This window comes from Nycticebus coucang, chromosome 4 (assembly GCF_027406575.1).
Source record: "Nycticebus coucang isolate mNycCou1 chromosome 4, mNycCou1.pri, whole genome shotgun sequence".
NCBI classification, from domain to species: Eukaryota; Metazoa; Chordata; class Mammalia; order Primates; family Lorisidae; genus Nycticebus; species Nycticebus coucang.
In genome coordinates, this window is record NC_069783.1 from 139566221 (window position 1) to 139584310 (window position 18090).

At 51.1% G+C, this 18090-nt stretch overlaps 1 protein-coding gene across 15 annotated transcripts; it reads left to right on the plus strand.

Annotated features, from left to right (window-relative positions):
- Positions 1-153: 153 nt before the first annotated feature.
- GAL3ST1 (galactose-3-O-sulfotransferase 1) lies at positions 154-16972 on the plus strand. Of its 15 annotated transcripts, none has more exons than XM_053590132.1 (4): positions 172-304; positions 8625-10595; positions 14706-14845; positions 15515-16972. In XM_053590132.1, the coding sequence occupies exons 3-4, from the start codon at positions 14715-14717 to the stop codon at positions 16656-16658; spliced, it is 1275 nt and encodes a 424-aa protein (XP_053446107.1). In that variant the 5' UTR covers positions 172-304; positions 8625-10595; positions 14706-14714; the 3' UTR covers positions 16659-16972. The 15 variants fall into 15 exon arrangements, with proteins under 15 accessions (XP_053446105.1, XP_053446113.1, XP_053446107.1 ...); XM_053590136.1 differs by having other exon boundaries at positions 175-304; positions 10552-10595; XM_053590133.1 differs by lacking the exon at positions 172-304 and adding an exon at positions 6274-8168.
- Positions 16973-18090: the final 1118 nt, after the last annotated feature.

Sequence of the window (18090 nt, forward strand, 5' to 3'; positions counted from 1 at the left end):
CAGCTTTGCGCTCTAGCCTGTTGAATGTGGCTTCTGTGTGTCTCGGGCGGGCGCGGAGGGGCTGGACCAGGGCGAGGAGGGAGCCTGGGCCTGGGACACCCATTGGTCACAACACTGGGGGCTGGGCCAGGCTGGCGGCCGCACCTGGCCGGAGTGGGCGCCTAGCGGCGGCGGGGCGGACACATGAACGAGGCCTGGAGGAGCAGGGGGCTCGGGCGGGTGCGCCCCGCCGCCCAGTGAGCGCCCTGGGCGGCGCGGCCCGGGCCGAGCCAGCCACGCTGAACCCGAGGAGGACGGGGACAAGGTATGAACCGGGGTCCAGCACCCACTGCCATTTGCGCCCCGCTTCAGTCTACCTTCATGGGGGCCCCCACTCATATTACTCCAATCCCCAGACTGCTCTGGGGACTGGATGCACCTCTCCACTGCTAGAGGTGGCCTGGCTGGAGCCAGGAAGAGCATCGTGCCCAAGCTGCTCTTGATTCCTTCCCCTGGCCCCCAGTTTCCAGAGTTTTCCCCAGTCCCTGAAGGTGGAATGGGTGGGGCAGGAGAAGGCTGGCTTCTGGGGCTGGGCCAGGGCTGGGAGTTGGTTACTGATTAATCTTGGATGCAAGTGGCTGAGCCCTAGGTGAGGGATCTCCCCCTGTCTCCATTAGCCCTCTTCAGAAGGGAGCATCAGAGCAGAATGACTAGGGGTCATGGGAAGAGATGAATCTTTCTTGCTGGCTGAAGGCCCTCACCTGTTCTGTAGTGGGAGCAAGGAGAGGCTTGGGAGTGTGGGTGGTACAAACCCTTGTATTCAGGAGTGGTCCTATAGAAGTCCCACAGTTCTCCTGTTTCCTGCACCAGTCCCTAGGAAGGCGGTCCAACTTGGTCTGCCCCTGTGGTACCAGAACAACACTTAGGTAACGGCACAGGGCACAGTATAGACTGCGATTCCTTCCCAATGGGGCTACCTTCCCCAACTGCCCAGAGCCCGAGAGGTGATGGGTACACATGTGGCTGCTATAACTTACACCAGGGGGAGGGGGAGAAAGGGATAGAAGGTGACAGGCTGACATCTGATCCCCTAAGTTGCAGTATTGACAGGTGCCATGGAAATTTTCTATAGGAGAGAGAGGTGTGGGAGCTGTTTGGTTCAGCTGGGAGTATCCAACCATTGCCTTTACTGAGGGTGTGACCTGAGGCCCAGAGAGGTGGAGTCTTGCCCAGGGCCACACAGGAGGGTGGGCCTGGGCTGGAGCAGCTCCCATGTGGCAGAATATCTTGCCCTGTGAAGGAAGCACTGCTGCTTATCCCCATTATCCAGAGGGGGAAACTGAGGCTTAAGGAGATTCAGTGACTTTTCCAAGTTCACACAGTTCAGAGGTGGCAGTCCTATCCAGGACCTGTCTGCTTCTCTGGGGTCTAAGCCTCTTGGAACTGCCTAGGCTGCCCCAAACCCTTGGCTCAAGATCCCTCCCCCAATCCTCCCTGGTTCCCAGCTCCGCCTGACACTTGGGGCTGGGCAGCCTGCTACCCTGGGAGCAGAAACAACGAAGCCCTGTTCCCAGCTGCCACCTTGGCCTGCTCCATTCGCTGCTTCATTCCCTGCTTCTTGCTCAAACAGAACCCTTCCTGGAGGGAGCTCCCTGGGGACAAAGAATGGTTGCTTCCTGTGCGTCCCCTTCCCTTAGCAGTCCAATGCCCTCTTGTCACCCATGGAAGGAGGAGTGTGTACTTTGTAGCCCCTCCTGCCAAGCCCTGAGGGACTGGGTGCGCCACCCATTGAAAGAGGCAATGATTAACCTGGGAGAATGATGCACAAATGGTGGAATTATCTGCATGACAGCAGGCTTGTGAAGGGCTTCCTGGCTTCGCCTCCACTGGGTGAGGAATATGGACGACCCCACAGCACTCTAGACAAGGCAGGATGGAGCAGAAGTGAGCATGGGAAATTGTCAGGTGAGGGGTGATGGTGAGAGGAAGTGGGGGCCTGGAGAATACCTGCTTGTTCACCTGCCACTTCCAAGGCAGAGACCAGGTATGGCTTGAGCACCCTCAGACCTGAACCCAGCAGTGTCTTGACTTGCTGTGGTACCCCAGGCAGGTCCTTGGATGGGGAGGGTGGCCTTCCGTAAGTCTGCACTGACAGACCCTTCTTACTGTACCAGGTGGGATTATTAGGATCACAGTAATAATCAGAGGTGCTAACAATGAGTGTGTGCCAGGCACAAAAGGCTCTGCATGCCTCACAGTAAGCATGTGTGAATGTCACAGCACCTTCATTTTTTAGAAAATTGAGGCTCAGAAGTAATTTGCCCAGGGTCACCTAGCTGGGGAGTGGTGGAGCTGGTATTCATTACCAGGGTATCTGGGAGTCTCCAGGAGTGGAAAGGTGGGTGGATGGGTGCATCTAGGGGGTCGTGCATTGCAAAGTGCTCAGTACTTTTTTAAAAGCATCAATATTGTTACATATTTTTATGCAAACAAGTGCATAATAATTCTGTAAAAATATTTCAGGCATGTTATAAACCAACTCCAACATATTTACCCCTGGGGGCTTTTAGTATTTTTGGAGCTAATGAAGAAATGACTAACTTCTTGTTGAACATGTGATTTGCTATTCCCTGGTTACAGCTATGTTGGGACTACTCAAATCTGCCCTCCAGAAGGGTGACGATTTACCTAGACAAGGTTGTGTAGCAGGAAGAGATAAGGACTTGCTCCTAGTCCTGGTTTTGCCTTTAGGCTCTTCACAAGTTACTGAGCCTCAGTTTCCCCACCTGTCACGTGGAGCAACCAGATGACATTGAGAGGGTCTATCACAGTCAAAGGTGTGGCTGCCCTTTGAAACAACAGAGACAATATCAGAAAGTACTTTCTGAATCATCAAAGAATGTTGCCCTCTCATATGCCAGGCCCAGTATCACTTGGCATCCATGCCGCCAGATGTTAGGGCTGACAGTTTGGAGATGGTCCTGGGAGCTGGCAAGTTGGGGTCCAGCTGAAATGCCCCTCTGGGTGGTCCTCCCCACCTCTGATCCAGCAGAGGGGCTTAGACTGAGGAAGCTTCTGGATCCTTGCAAGTAACTTCCTCAGTACTCCTGGAAGGAGGGCCAAACTCTCCCATCTGCACCTTTAACTGTATTGCCCATATTTTCCAGGTCCTCCTCTCTTCCAGGCTCTTGCTGCCTCTTCCCTTAGGACACTGAAATTCAGAGAGGGCAGTGTGTCTGCCTCAGCCACACAGCAAGGTGGGGCATGGCTCAGACTAGCCTCTTATCACTTTGCCAGACAGGCTACAGTTTTTCAAAATGGAAATATCTTTACTTTTTTCCCAAGCTAATACGAGCTTTTGTTTTTAAAAAAAACTCTGCATATGTGTGTGTATGTATATATATACAGGGTGGCCATAAAGCTCATGTGCAATTTACTATGTTAAACTATTTTAAATTGCACATGAACTTTATGGCCACCCTGTATATATGTTTAAATATATGGGTGTGGTATGTGCATGTATATATATGTATGTATACCTATCATCACAGAATTAAAAAGTGTTATAGAAAGTAAATGGCTCCACTTCCTCCCAAGGTGACTAACATTTACAGTTGAGTGACCCTTTTCAGACCCTTGTACCATGTGTAAATGTACAACTTTTCTTGATAAGTTCAATCTGTACACAGTGTGTTCCAGGCTTACTATTAGGCAACTCTTTTTAATCCCTCTGCGCTTTAGTTTCCTCATCTGCAAAATACACGATACCGCAGCGACCACCTTTGGGTGCCCATCTCAGATCTCTTGTTAGTTTATCTTCTTTGAACCTTTTTCCCACAGGTGGAATTACAGAATCTGAGAATGGGCCCTTGTAGAACTATAACCATTGCTGTCACATTTGCCCTACGAACATGGTAGGGAAATTTGCTCTTCTTTTAAAGCCTCCTCCTGTGTCTCCATGGGATTCTCCTCCAGTTTCAGGAAACACAATCCTGGGAAACCCTCACCCTGCCACCTCTCCTGCCAGAGCCCTGTTCCAGTATGTGCACGCTGAGCAAACAGCATGGATGCACGGCAGTTGGGAATGGTTCATGGGGAGCAGTGCTGCTGCAAGAGGTGATGCAGCCATTGGCTATGGTGGCCATGGCAGCTGTGGTGACTTTAGCTGACCTTTTATCTCCTCGGGGGGCTCTTCCCCACCCCACTTCCATAAGACAACTTTCTTCTTCCTTACCCTGTCCCTGTTGACTTCACCTATTCCTGTGGCCTCACTTCCCACCTCTGTGCCCAGGTCCCTTACTCTCTCCTGCAAGACCTCCCTCTGGGCTCCAGGTAGGGGATCCGACTGCTCTTTGAGTATTCTTTGAGCATCCCACACAACCCTCAGACTCAACGTGTCCTAAGTGGAACCAGACATTGCCCACCAACCCCCAACACTCAACCTGGCCCTCTCTCAGCCTCCCCTACTCAGGGACTAGCTGCACTCCCCACCCAGCTAGTCACCCCAACAGGAACTCTTCCTTCCCCTCCTCCATACCTAGTCACCCACCAGATGCTGCCTATGCATAACCTACAGGTAGCTCCAGGTCATCTCACACCTGGATAGCTGTAACAACTACCACCGAGGTCTGCCTGCTTCTCCCTCTCCTTTCCACCTCTGTAGTTCATTTTCCACCCAGTGGCCTGATGGGAATCCCATCTGCTTATCCCTCTGGTGAAGGCTCTCCTGGGGCTCCCTATTGCCCTCAGGATCCAGGCCAGATTCCTGAGCAGGCTTCCTGAGGTCCTGCGCTTCCTTCTGCCCCTGTCCTCCTTTGTGGCTATTCCTCTGGTCTTCTGGGCACACCCAGTCTCTGACAAGCACACAGACTAGACATTCCAGCCAGGCCAAAATGTTTCTTAGTTTCTCAGTTGCCCTGAGCCTTTGCATGTGCTTTTCTCTGTGTCTGGCTCATTTTAGGGTGATGGGCACAATTGGTTAAACATAGCTGCTGGAACAAACAAACCCCAAATTCAAAAAGGCTTAATATGATGGCAGCTTAGTTCCTATTTTTTTGCAATCCAATGGACATTTGGAGGACTTGGATGAAGACTCAGGCTCCTCCCATCTCATGGCCCTGCCCACTTCCTGATCCTTGTGGACTACCCCATTCATCCAGCAGAAGGGAAAAAAGACCACTAGAGGCCAGGTGTGGTGGCTCACGCCTGTAATCCTGGCACTCTGGGAGACCAAGGCTGAGCTCATTGCTTGAGTTCATGAGTTTGAGACCAGCATGAGCAAAAGTGAGACCCCATCTCTACTAAAAAATAGAAAAACTGAGGCAAGAGGATCGCTTGAGCCTGAGTTGGAGGTTGCTGTGAGCTGATATCATGGCACTCTACCTAGGGTGATATGTCTCAAAAAACAAACAAACATACAAACGACCGGGAGAAGGTCTGCCTGCCTAACCTTATCAGCATTCTGCTCACATCCATTGGTCAAAATTCAGTCATATGATGACAGAGGACTGCAAGGGAGTATGGGAAATGTAGTCTAGTTGTGTGGCCATGGGTACAAGGGAACTGCCTTTGGAAACTGGAAAACACACGGGGGCTTGTGCCACTGGAGGCAGCCCTACAACCCGTCCCCAGTTTCGATCAGGTGTTTTCTCTGGGTTCTAGCTACCCCCAGCCAATGTATCCTGCATCTCAGCTCTGGCTTCACAGCTCTTGGGTTCTCTGTCTCCACCTGGAATTGTGAATCTCAAGCTCCTTGCACAGGGTATCAGGTACTCTAGGGCAGGCACTCAGTAAAGACCTATGGATGTAACAGATCAATTTAAAACTCATGGTTGCAAAAAGACATTCACAATTTTATTGATAGGTGAGAAAAAAATACCTATTCCTCAAAGAGACCCTGCCACCATCTATAGGATATATGGACAGTAAACATATAAGGAATCTTAGATCGAAAGTTTTTAAATTCATTTTTTTGTTTCTTAATTTTTTTTTTTTTTGAGACAGAGCCTCGAGCTATCACCCTGTGTAGAGTGCTGTGGCATCACAGCTCACAGCAACCTCCAACTCCTGGGCCCAAGTGATTCTCTTGCCTCCACCTTCCAAGTAGCTGGGACTACAGGCATTTGCCACAATGCCCAGCTATTTTTTTGGTTGCAGCCACCATTGTTGTTTTGGCGGGCCCCGGGCTAGATTCGAACCCGCCAGCTCAAGTGTATGTGGCTGGTGCCTTAAATTTTTGTCCAAAAATAATAAAGGCCATAAGGCCAAAACATTAATGGTGAGTGACTTCTGTAGTTGGGCTTTTAAAATTATCTTCCCTATACTTTTCTGTATTGTCTGAGTTTTTCTTTTTTTCCTTTTCTTTTTTATTTTTCCAGTAATGTACTGTACTGCTTTTATCATTTAAAGAAAATTTGTTTTTGGTTGAGGGAGAATCACCCAAAGATGGTGTCACTGAAACTTTGGGAAGAGACCCCTCTGGCAGAGTAGGAGGTGCAGGTTCCGGTTAGTGAAATCTTTGCTTTACTTGGCTTGTTACTTGCTCTGCCCATGGTCTCTCACTTTTTGCTCAAGGACTTGAGCTCCACTCCCTCCTGAATGAGGTCCTCACTTCTCCTCTATAAAATGCAGGTGATTACAGGAGCACTCTCTAGTGAGGATGCATCATGTGTGAGAAGTCTGGAGTACAGGACTGGATCCTGCTCAGTTCAGAGTCCACATTCATAAACATAGCACCTGCTGTTTGATGCCAGTTTTGCCCTGAGTCACCCCTTTAAAGCTGTCATCTAGCTAGCTTAGCCCAGAAGGTAGAAAAGCCAGTGGGATGTTAGGACAGATGAAACAACTCCATGCAATGTCCCAAATCCAATTCTAGCCTCTAGTAGTCAGAAAGATAGGGACTCTGGACCTTCCCTGTGGCAGTTTAAGCTCTGGTATTTCATGGGTGCTTGGGGCCTGCTCCCAGGTTGGCCAGGGCTTTGGGAAACAGGGGGTTTCAGACAGGTGTCAGATGTCTGTGTTCCCCGGGAGGGGCTAGTGGCTGCTTACCCTGTGAAAGCGCTCAGTGTGGGATTAATGACTATCACAATAATGATTATTATGCATTGATGGAGACACTTGGGTCCCTAGAATCTCCTGCCTAGTCCAGGATGGGGTTCAGCATCAGTGCTGAAGAGGGGATGGAGGAGGCCTTTCTGGGCATAAGTGGACCCCCTGACCATGCACAAAGCTGAGAAAACTTAACAGTCCCATGCCTGGGCTGAGCCTCAGGGTCCCTGGGGTTTAGGGCTAGGGCACCTAGAACTGCCTCTCCTACAGAGGCCTGGGGAAGAATCAGCATCTCCAATCAGGGCAGATCCTGCAAAGCTGGTCCAGGGTATCTGTTGTCACCATTTCTTATCCAGGAGTGGAGGCAGGACATGCAGAGCTACCCAGCATGGATCCTGTATCCTCTTTGATGAAGGACTTAGAGCTCAGAGAATGAAATCTGACTGGACTCATCTTCCCAGTCCTAGCCCAATGCTCCTGGAAGCCTTCTAGCCTAAAATTGTTGCTCACCCCTCTGGGCTACCACAGATTTTGGACAAACCTCAGTCTCTGGTTTCATTGCAACATCTTAAGTCCTGGAGTTTGGTAAATCTGTGTTTGGGTTCTGGCTTTGTCTGCTCTTTGCTAGCTTTGTGACCATGAACAAGTGACTTCACCTCTCTGAACCTTGGTTTCCTTGCCTGGAAAGTGGACTAACAATGTGTTTGACTTATGTGAGATGTGGTAGGTTAGACTCCTTGCCCTCACTCCCTGCCCCTCACTTGGCCTTTAGAGTCTGTTCTCTCTGCAGGGCTTTGCGGTTGCTGTGTCCTTGCCCCAAAGGACACTTGGAACCTTGCTGAGCTCTTGGATGAAATAGCTGCCTGGCTGTTGGGGTCCAGAGAAGGGCGGGGATTATCCAAGGCTGTCCCCCCGTAGGGCAGAGAGCCAGGGTACCACCTGCAGGGTGCTGGGGTGAGCCACCTGCTATCCTTAGGGAGGGAAGTCATGAATATTCAAACCTGCTAGAGTGGGAGGGAGCCAGCCAGTCTGCTGCTGGGTGTCATTGGAGCATTCCTGTCTCCCAGTGACCGCAGAGGCAGCCTGGGAGTCAGACGTGGCTCAGGCAGGGAGAGAAAAGGGACAGTCAGCCATAGTTGCAGGTGAGTATGTCTCCTCGGCACCCACATGGGGGTCAGTGGGAGAGCAGGATACTCTGGGACTGAGGCCTGCCTGGTGGTGGCCCTCTCGGCCGGAAGGTTTACATTCCTGCACTTAGTTTCCCTGTGTGGACGATGTGGGGAATGAGTCCTGTTTCTCCTTTGCTCCCTGGGATGGTATCAGTTCGGCTGAGCAGGAGGATGGTTGGGTCTGGCTTGCTGCCAGCTGCCTGCACTGATGGAGGCCAATATGGCTGAGGACTCTGGAAGGGCAAGAATAGATGGGGTGGGCTGGCGAGGAGGATCATCTGTCCTGAGTGCCTTCGGTTGTCACCACCATGGGCAGGGGAGGCAGGAGACCCAGATTCTAGTCCTGTCTCTGATGCTGTTGTGCTTTGTGACCACAAGAGTGCCCTTGCCCTCTCTGAGGCTCAGACTCCCTGCCTTTCTGTTTTCTAGCCTGGAGGCTATGAGGCTCAGGCTACACTGAGATTGTCCTTGCACTTGGGGCTGCCAGCTGCCTGCAAACCTATATCCTGGATTGGCAGGCATATATCTTGATGGGGCCATGGCTGAGAACCCGGGGGCTTAATAATAGGATAAGAACAATGGTGGTAGGCCATGCTCGGTGAGCGTCAGTCCTGTGCCAGGCCCAGGCTGAGCGTTTTCCTTGGAGAAAGCAGAGGATCCTTACAGCACCGTGATGGAGGGAGAGCTAGTATATGTTGAAATGCTTATCTGAAATGCTTGGGACCAACAACAGATTTTTAAAATTTTGGAGTAGTTGCATATACATAATAAGATATCTTGGGGAATGGGCCCCAAGTCTAAACATGAAATGCATTTTTGTTTCTTCTATACAAAGCCTGAAGGTAGTTTTATTTTTCCCTTAAGGATATCGAATAAACTGTATGTTACATGCCTGCATTTTGATTGTGACCCCGTCACACAAGATCAGGCGTGGAATTTTCCAATGTGGCATCATGTCGGCACTCAAACAGTTTCTGACTCTGGAGCATTTCAGATTTCAGATTTTTGGGGGATACTCAACCTATATCAGCGTTTTGGAGCAGAAATTGAGTCTCAGAGAAGGGTATAGCTTTGCCTAGGATACACAGCAAGGAAACTGTGGAGCTGGGATTCAAAATCAGAACTCTGGTGCCAAGGTGCTGGCTTTGTGTGGCACTCATATGTGTAACTCTTACACGTGTACTCTTGCACACGTATGGCTCTCATATGTCCTCCATGTTTCAAATTTTTACTCCTGGGGGCTTTTACTTACATGTAGTTCACACGGATAAGCCCCACCTGTAGGTCTCACACAAGGGCTGTCTGCTATGTGACTCTCAACCAGCAAGGTGTTGTCTGTCCCTATCCACACTCTCTGCCCAAGCCTCACAGTCCTGGTCATGTTCTGCCATGAGGATCGTGAGAGGTCATTCATCAAACATTCACCAGGTGCCAAGCTCAGGAATCTCAGGCATGAGTCACCATCAGCTTTCGTGCAGCTGAGCACAAGAGGGGACCTCTCCTGCGTGCCAGCAAACTGGGCGCTGGTCCATAGTGAGGATAATAATTAATACATATTTATCGCCTCTGGGATATGTGTGTACTTTTGTTAGCATCTCACAGCCTCCGATTTTCCCTCAAGCTAGGCTCCTGGTTGCTGGCAAGCCTCAGTCTGCCTAGGGGGTCTGCCTGCCATGATCCTAATGTTGGATATCCATTGTACACATGAGGAAATTGAGGCTCAGACAGGGGAGCTTCATGCCCAAGTTCACAGAGGCCAGACCCTGCCCTGCTCCTAGGGGACAGAGTTCCTTGGCCACACCTCTGCCTTCTGTTCTGCAACTTTCACTGTGCACACTTCCCTTCTTTCCTATGTGCTTGGGGCTGGTCAGGGGACACTTTAGGAAGGGGTTCCCATGGACAAAGCAGAAATCTGTGCATTGGAGGTCAACAGACTTGGGCTTGAATTCCTGCCCTGCCCCTGCTTTGCTGAGTGACTCTGAGCAAGTTAGGTCACCTCCTGGAGCCTCAGTTTCTCCCATCTGAAAAATGGGGGTGACAGTGGAGGTAGAGTGGTATCTGCTCAGTGGTTGCTGAATGGAGCCAGTTAGATGCTCTGGAGAAGCCCCCACCCACAGACTGGATTGTAACAGGAACTCAAAAATGAAATCAGAGGGTGGGATGGCTCAAGACTAAGCAGCTGGTGCTGATGTAGCACACAGCAGGGGTCTGGCAAGGTTTGAGAAGGCCCAAATGCTAGGAGGAAGGAATGAGTGAGTGATGAGGGGGGTGGGGTCCTATCCTGGGTGAATCCAGGTGGAGCCTGATTGGTGGTTAGGAGGCTGGTCTGCCCCCTGCTGTTGGTCCTCCACTCCAGAGCCTCCATCATTGCAGCCTCCCAGAGTTCCAGAAAACACCCTGGTGAGTAGAGCTGTTGGGGCACAGGTTGGCCCTTGTGATCGGAGCCTCAGGAATCTGAATCCCTCCCCATTTTAAAATTAGAGAAACCGGGACCCAGGGCCCCACTCTGGGTTTGGAGCTTGCATCTGAGGCTCCAGCCTGGCCTAGAGCTCTGTCCTGTTTTCTTCTGGGCTCCTGGAAGTAGGAGGCAGATAAGGGCCCTTGAAGCTGGGGTAGATTTGTGCTTCATGGGGGGCTCGGAGGCCACTCCTTGTTCAGAACTAGGGGGAAGGCCAGGAAGGCCGTCCCCAGGGGCTCAGGAAGGGTACAGCTAAACCTTTTTGAGTAATAACAAATGTGGTGGAGGCTTTGCCTGCCTGCTCCATTTCAGAAAAGTTTCCAAGAGCCCAGTTAGAGGGACTGCTAACATCCCCATTTTACAGAATAGAAATGGAGACTCCACAGGGCTTGATAGAAGTCACCACACTGGACAGAAACACAGGTCTGAGGGCTCCAGAGCCTGAGGTTCTTCCCCTTCTGGGGTCCCTCCAAGCCCGATCATGGCTGGCTCACTTACCCCACCTTGCAAGCCTTATGATTTGTTATTTACATGTGCTAAATACAACTAATTGCCTTTTTATCCAGAACTCATGGGGCTAGTTGATATTTATATTTTTCTGATTAAAAAATCAATACATAACTCCCTTTAAAAATGCAACCATTATAGAAATGCTTAATATAGAGACATATTCCCATGTATGGTGCCCCATGATCGCATTAATGTACACAGCTATGAGTTAATAATAATAAAAATATATATACAGACATATTCCCTTAAACCTCTCCTTGAGCTGTGTAGAGGATACCACTGCTAAAATTTATGGTTGGGTGCAGTGGCTCACTCCTGTAATCCTAGCACTTGGGGAGGCTGAGGCAGGTGGAGTGCTTGAGTTTAGTTATTTGAGACCAGCCTGAGCAAGAGCAAGACCCTGTCTCTACAAAAAAAAAAAAGGTAAATGTAGCTGGTCTTGTGGTAGGTGCCTGTAGTCCTAGCTGCTCAGGAGGCTGAGGCAAGAGGATTGCTTGAGCCCAAGAGTCTGAGGTTGCTGTGAACCGTAATGCCACAGCACTCTGCCCAGAGTGACAGAGTGAGACCCTGTCTCAAAAAAATTTTTACAATACTGCCCTCTAGTTTTTTTTTTTTTTTCCAGGCCTACATGTTTGTTTCTTGCATTTATATGTGGATTGGAGGGGGTGAGGGTGGGGGGTGCACATTGTCCTAGAACTTTCTTTTTCACACATTTTTGGATGCTATTTATTTATTTATTTATTTTGAGACAGTCTCACTATGTCGCCCTTGTTTGAGTGCTGTAGCAACATAGCTCACAGCAACCTCCAACTCTTGGGTTTGAGCGATTCTCTTGCAACAGCCTCTCAAGTAGCTGGGACTACAGGCGCCTGCCACAGAGCCTGGCTATTTTCTGTTGTAATTGTCATTGTTGTTTAGCTGGCTGGGTTTGGGTTCGAGCCGCCAGCCTCGATGTATGTGGCTGGCGCCGTAACCACTGTGCTGTGGACACTGTAACCACTGTGCTGTGGGCACTGAGCCTCAGATGCTTTTAAATAAATCACAGGCCTTTTTTAGCTTTGTCTTGGTTGGAGGGTGTGTTTGTTTTTATCATTGACAGATGACTACTTTGGGAAATGGGTCCTAATTTATGTGATGGTCCCCTGCTGTTAGACACTGAGGTTGTTTTTAACTTTTTTTCCATTTCTGACCAAGCTGCTGTGAACTCTTTTGCTCACTTGCCCAAATATTTCTGCAATACAGTGGAAAGTCAGAGAGCATGTATCTTTCTCTTTTGACATAACTGCTCTCTGGAAACACTCTCCAGCCACCCTTGCCCACTCCTAACCCTGTTCACACTGCAGAGTGAACAAGGGTATCTTATTCTAATTTTCACTAGGGAGGCCAATGTCCCTCTTTTTTTTTTTTTTTGTAGGCAGAGTCTTGGCCAGAGTGCAGTGGCATCATCATAGGTCACTGCAACCTCCAAGTCCTGGGCTTAAGTTGCTCTTGCCTCAGCTTCCTGAGTAGCTGGGTCCACAAGTGCAATCTACCATGCCTGGTTAATTTTTCTCTTTTTTGTAGAGACAGGGCTCTTGCTTTTACTTAGGCTGGTCTCAAGCTCCTGAGCTCAAGTGATCCTCCGGCCTCGTCTTCCCAGAGTGCTAGGATTACAGTAATGAGCTACTGTCCTTGGCGTCAAAGCCCCTCTTATAAAATTTCTTCTTCTGCAGTTTTCGTCTTCATGTCCTCTCTTAAGAACTTTCTAGATGATGAGCTGAGAAGTCAGACATTGGTGCCAGCTTGTCAGTGGGCCTGGAATGCCCCTTCTCTAGGAAGAAGTTTGTGGGTGCCTTGGATAATTTTCCAAGGTGTAGTGTCTGGCTTCTGTCTCGCAGGGACAGTATTGACCCTACTTATAGTCATGGGGCAGCAGGTGTGACCTTTTATAGCCTCAGAAGCCCAGGACCCAGTGTAGATTAAACCCTGGCCTTGGCTTTGCAGCTAAGGAGAGGTTAGAAGAACCCCCCGCCCCCAACTCCCAGCCCTCTCTTGGACTCTAGTTCCTGAGCCTGAATTGCCCCTGTTATAGTAAGCCCATGTCTCAGTGCCCTGCTGATAGGGTTATCACCTTTAGACCCCTCTGCCCACCAAACACACAATAGCAAAAGCCCAAGGACACCCAGTTAAAATCGAAGATTTAATAACTTTTCATAAAACTGGGTTCCATGCAATGTTTGGGACATAACTATATAAAAACATTTTTTTTCTTTTTTTTGAGACAGAGTCTCACTATGTCACCCTCGGCAGAGTGCTGTGGTGTCACAGTTCACAGCAACATCAAACTATTGGGCTTAAATGATTCTTACTTCAGCCTCCCCATTAGCTGGGACTACAGGAGCCCACCACAACGTAGGTATTTTATTTTAAATTATTTATTTATTTTTTTAAATTAAGACAGTCTCACTATGACACCCTTGGTAGAGTGCCGTGGCGTTACAGCTTACAGCAACCTCAAAGTCCTGGGCTCAAGTGATCTCTTGCAAGCCACCCAAGTAGCTGGGACTACAGGCTCCTGTCACAACACCGGGCTATTTTTTTTTTTGTTTGTTTTTTTAGTGAGCCTGGGCTGGGTTCGAACCCACCAGCCCTGGTGCATGTGGCCAGCGCACTACCCATTGAGCTACAGGTGCCATCCACACCCAGCTATTTTTTTTTTTTTTTATTATACTTGTCATTGTTGTTTAGCAGGCCCTGGCCGGGTTCGAACCCACCAGCCCTGGTGCATGTGGCCGATGCCCTAACAACTGACCTACAGGCGCTGGGGCTATATTAAAAAGAATTCACTCATAGTTGATATGAAATTTGAATTTAACTAGGCAAGTCTGCCTGCTGGCAACTGGAGAGAGGTGGATGTGTGCACAGAGGCCTGGCCTGATGTTTGACCTGAACCTTCTACCTCCGAGACTGTTTCTCCATCTGCTGCCCCTACAGACCTTAGGGGCATAAGGGCCTGTGAGGAGATACGAGGAGCCTGAGACCCCCACTGAGCCCTTCACCTGGGCCACTGTGGGAAGGGCGGCACAGGGGACAGGTGGGACCGGCTGGGCCTTCTGAAAGGGGAAGGATCCAGACCCCAGAAAACCCCTGGCCCAGGCCTGGAGGGGCATAGGACCCTGGAACAGGGTCTTCTTTTCCTTCTTACTTAGAAAAATAATTCATTATGAGGCTAAAAACAAAGGCATAGAAAAATATAGTAATAAACACTCCTGTACCCATCAGCCAGCTTAAAAATTAAGGCAGAACCAGGTAGCAGAGCCTTTTCCCTGCCTCACTCCCCAACCTCTCATTGAATTCTTTCACCCACTGTCTCTGTGTGCAATCCTTTTGCTGTCTCTCTCTGTGTGTATCTGTCTCTCTAATGTCTCTGTGTCCCTGTCTGGCAAGGGGGCCATAGAGCTGACCAATGCAGGTCCTGGCTACCAGGCCTACAGCTGTTGTGGAGACAGACTCCCTGGGGCCAGGCTCCCAACATTCACCCCAGTCTGTGCTGCCCACTGCAGGTGCCTGAGATGCCGCTGCCGCAGAAGAAGCGCTGGGAGTCCATGGCCAAGGGGCTGGTGCTGGGTGCTCTCTTCACCAGCTTCCTGCTGTTGCTCTACTCCTATGCTGTGCCCCCGCTACACGCTGGCCTGGCCTCCACGTGAGTGGCCCGCAGCACCTACCCTGATGATCCTGGGCTGCCACCCTATACCTGACACCATGCTATGTGAGACAGAAATTCCACTGAGGGCAGAACTTACTCTATAGTCCTGAGCACCAGTATACTTATCTGTGAAGTGGGAATAATAACAGAGCCTTCCTCGTAGATCATGGGAATTAAGTAACACTGTGTGGGATGACTGTGATCTGGGGCTCCATTGGGTGATGGTAAGGGGTGACTTTTCCAAGAGCACCTAGCTGGCACAGGATCTGGGTTCAGACTGGGGTCTGCCTGACTCTGGGTCAGACTCCTCTTCCAGGTTAGCCCACCTCCACTGGGTATAGCTTGTGCCCTTAGTTGTTGGTATTAGTTGAACTAGAGGAAATTGCTGGTAACTGACCATATTTGGCTTACCAAATGGCAATTTTATGTGTGCCTTCTGTCACTTTGACCTTACACCAACACCATGAAAAGGTCCTGCTACTTTCCCCATTTCACAGATGAGCAAACTGGGGCCAAAGAACCCTAATCACTGGCCCAAGCATTCCCAGCTCCCTGCCACCACTGTCCCCAACAAACCTGTTCTCTAGGTACTAGGGCTGGGGGTGCTGAGTCCTGAGGGCCCAGGCATCCCTCTGAGGCTCTCCCTCCTTATCTCTATATCCCCAGCAGAACCCCAGAGGCCACTGAGCCCTGCTCTCCTGCCCCCAGTGAGCCAGAGGCATTGACTCCGTCCAATGGCTCCGCCGCAGGGTGCCAGCCGCAGCGCGACATCGTGTTCATGAAGACGCACAAGACCGGCAGCAGCACTCTGCTCAACATCCTCTTCCGCTTCGGCCAGAAGCACGGGCTCAAGTTCGCCTTCCCCAATGGGCGCAACGACTTCGACTACCCGGCCTACTTCGCCCGCAGCCTGGTGCAGGACTACCGGCCCGGGGCCTGCTTCAACATCATCTGCAACCACATGCGCTTCCACTATGACGAGGTGCGCGGCCTGATGCCTCCCAACGCCACCTTCATCACAGTGCTCCGCGACCCTGCCCGCCTCTTCGAGTCCTCTTTCCACTACTTTGGGTCCGTGGTGCCCCTCACGTGGAAGCTCTCGGGCCGCGACAAGCTGGCGGAGTTCCTGCAGGACCCCGATCGCTATTACGACCCTAGCGGCTACAACGCGCACTACCTCCGGAACCTGCTCTTCTTTGACCTGGGCTACGACAGCGGACTGGACCCCGGGAGCCCGCGGGTGCAGGAGCACATCTTGGAGGTGGAGCGCCGCTTCCACCTGGTGCTCCTGCAGGAGTACTTCGACGAGTCGCTGGTGCTGCTGAAGGACCTGCTGTGCTGGGAGCTGGAGGACGTGCTCTACTTCAAGCTTAACGCCCGGCGGGACTCGCCGGTGCCGCGCCTCTCGGGGGAGCTGTACCGGCGCGCCACCGCCTGGAACATGCTGGACGCGCGCCTCTACCGCCACTTCAACGCCAGCTTCTGGCGCAAGGTGGAGGCCTTCGGGCGGGAGCGCATGGCCCGCGAGGTGGCCGCCCTGCGCCAGGCCAACGAGCGAATGCGGCGCATCTGCATCGACGGGGGCCGGGCCGTGGATGCCGCCGCCATCCAGGACTCGGCCATGCAGCCCTGGCAGCCGCTGGGCACCAAGTCCATCCTGGGCTACAACCTCAAGAAGAGCATTGGGCAGCGGCACGCGCAGCTGTGCCGGCGTATGCTTACGCCCGAGATTCAATACCTGATGGATCTCGGTGTCAACCTGTGGATCACCAAGCTTTGGAAGCTCATCCGGGATTTTCTGCGGTGGTGACGTCCCCGCAGTCCAGGGCCCTGCCTTGCCCACTCCCTCTGGAGGGGCTGAGCAGGGACCCTCTGGTGCTGGCCTCCCTCTGCCCCTCTTGGTGCCACCTCGTATGCCGGGGTGAGGTGGGGCTATCAGGGGGATGCAGCCAGCCAGGACTGGGCCCACAGCACAGAGAGGGCCTAACCGAGATCAGTATTTGACTAATTATACCATTTTTTTTATTAAGCCCCCTCTCTCCACAAAAAGAATGTTCTATTTCCTGCCTCCCCTTAAAGGAGAGACCTCAGAAGTAAAGGAATTTGATGTGGTGTTTTTGTTAATCAGCCTCAGTGGTGGTGACTGCAGGGGCCCTGGGGGTGGGAGTGGGGTCCCCAAGAGAGCACAATGGTGTCTGTATGAGTGTTTGTGGGCAGAGCCCAGTGGGGCAGCAGGGATTTGGTGTATACCTGCTAGCAGCTGAAGCCCGGTGGGTTCAGAGGATCCCACGAGCTACCAAAAACTACAAAAGCATGTGTGTGTGTGGGGGAGATCATCCTAATACGTACCCCAGCAGTTCACGTTGAGCACTGGTTGTGTGCCCAGCACTAGGCTAAGTTTTTTGTGGCTGTTAATTCCTTTTCACCAAAACTCAGCAACATGGGGACTGTCGATATCTTGTGCTAGAGATGAGGGGAGCTCAGAGAGGGAAAAGCACTTCACTAAGATCACACAGCAAGAAAGTGATTCACACAGATGGTATGGCCAGTCGGGACAGTCACAGAAAGGGAGATTGGGGCCTTGGGCAGCAGGCTGTGGGCCCAGGCTAACAGCTTGTTTTTTTTTTTTTGAGCCAGAGTCTCAAGCTGTCTCCCTGGGTAGAGTGCTGTGGTGTCAGCACAGCTCACAGCAACCTCAAACTCTTGGGCTTAAGCAATTTTCTTGCCTCAGCCTCCCAAGTAGTTGGGACCACAGGCGCCCGCCACAATGCCTGGCTATTTTTTTGTTGTTGTTGCAGTTGTCATTGTCGTTTATAGCTGCCCCAAGCCGGGTTTGAACCCTCCAGCTTCAGTGTATGTGACTGGCACCCTACCCACTGAGCTATAGGCACTGCCAGCTAAAGGCTTCTTGAGCGAGCTCGTGAATCCTCACAGGGAGGCACTCTTACCATCCTGTTTTACAGATGTGGGAACGGACATTCTCAGATGGGAAGGGATAGGTCTGAGGTCATGTCCCAGGATGTATCAGACCCAGGACTCAAACCAGGGACTCCAATCCTTTTCATGTCCACTGCTTACAGCCCCCTCTCTTCTGGAACCTCAGCCCTCCCACCTCTACTGTCTGTCTCACATTGTTTCACACATCTGCTTGTGCACCGGCCCCACCCAAGCCCTGGGCATCCCCCTTCCATCCTGGGATTCCACTTAACTAAGGCAAAAAATATTTGCTATCCACTAAATCC

Excerpts from the sequence above, each read along its gene's own strand:
- GAL3ST1 (XM_053590124.1), top strand. The coding sequence starts at position 1,955 with ATGGTGAGAGGAAGTGGGGGCCTGGAGAATACCTGCTTGTTCACCTGC. Across the intron at positions 2,024-14,705 it reads ACTTCCAAGGCAGAGACCAG|GTGCCTGAGATGCCGCTGCC; the intron begins GTATGGCTTGAG and ends TGCCCACTGCAG. Across the intron at positions 14,846-15,514 it reads CACGCTGGCCTGGCCTCCAC|CAGAACCCCAGAGGCCACTG; the intron begins GTGAGTGGCCCG and ends CTATATCCCCAG.